This window comes from Paracoccidioides brasiliensis (assembly GCF_000150735.1).
Source record: "Paracoccidioides brasiliensis Pb18 unplaced genomic scaffold supercont2.3, whole genome shotgun sequence".
Classification (NCBI taxonomy): domain Eukaryota; kingdom Fungi; phylum Ascomycota; class Eurotiomycetes; order Onygenales; family Ajellomycetaceae; genus Paracoccidioides; species Paracoccidioides brasiliensis.
Window position 1 is genome coordinate 1,044,429 of NW_011371360.1, and position 1,094 is coordinate 1,045,522.

The following is a 1,094-nucleotide window of genomic DNA, read 5'->3' on the forward strand; positions in this document are numbered from 1 at the left end:
ACTGAGCTTTGCCAGCAGGAAGAGCGTCGCGGGGATGAAGGCAAGCCGGTGACGACAATCCCCAACGAACCACCTACCGCATTGAGTGCATTAGCCGACATCGCGGTGGGCGACGTTGGCCAAAAGCCTGTAGAACAGCCTACCATGCATGAGCCCCCTCCTCAAGGTTTGCAACTCGCACCCTTCCGCAGCCTTCCCAGCATCACGCAGCAGCTTCCAGCACTACCACATCACCCACCCCATCTTCTAAACCCATACGAAAAACAACTACCAATCGAACAACCTCCTCGGGGCTTCCATCGAACAATTCTCCCCCAGCCAGTTCTTGGTCAAATGATACCCCCAACAGACCCACGGTCATTTCTCCCACCGCCATCCTGAGAAGAGGACGACTGCACCATCTTCTTATGGATTGGCTGGCTATATCCCAGGTCAATGATAAATTTTTGCTAAATCACGGCAGTTGTACAGCACTCCCGAGTTACAATTCGATTTCCGTATTCGTGGCTTGACCGACTGTTCTTCACTTTATTGATTTATTATATACTGAGTTTTCAAGGGGCTTGTTTATATCGCACTGGTTAAACTAGGAAGACCGTCCTAAGCATTGGCTGAAACAAAAGAAAGAGTAAATATAATTCTATCAACCATGTCAAAATTTCACCGGCAAACTATTTCTATACGGGAAGTTGGTGCACATAACACGTCCAACGATTGCTGGATTGCTGTTGAAAACCAGGTTTGGGATGTGACAGATTTTCTCTCCGAGCATCCTGGAGGACCGAACAGTATGTGTACAATTATTCACCGTATTATTTTTTTGTGCTGTACGGTGCCACCCTTACTAACTGTCCCCGGTAGTCATCCTCAAATATGCTGGACGAGATGCAACAAAAGCATACTCAGAAATCCATCCCCCAAGTCTTATCCAGAATAACCTGCCCCCTGAAAGACTCAAGGGCATTATAGACGAAAGCACCATCGACGATGAATGGCTCAAAGAACCCCCAGAACAAAACATAGAACGTACCTCATCATCCAACGAAAAGCCCCCTCTAACCACCCTCATAAACGCGCACGACTTTGAAGTCATC

At 47.7% G+C, this 1,094-nt stretch overlaps 1 protein-coding gene across 1 annotated transcript in view; it reads left to right on the forward strand.

Annotated features, from left to right (window-relative positions):
• Nucleotides 1-649: 649 nt before the first annotated feature.
• The window catches only part of PADG_11477 (uncharacterized protein), a gene marked incomplete at both ends in the record, with an annotated part of 3,355 nt that continues 2,910 nt past the window's right edge, over nucleotides 650-1,094 (forward strand). Inside the window, 2 exons of the mRNA XM_010760643.1 lie at nucleotides 650-788; nucleotides 862-1,088. Coding sequence (XP_010758945.1) covers nucleotides 650-788; nucleotides 862-1,088 — 366 coding nt within the window. The remainder of the gene's footprint in view (nucleotides 789-861; nucleotides 1,089-1,094) is intronic.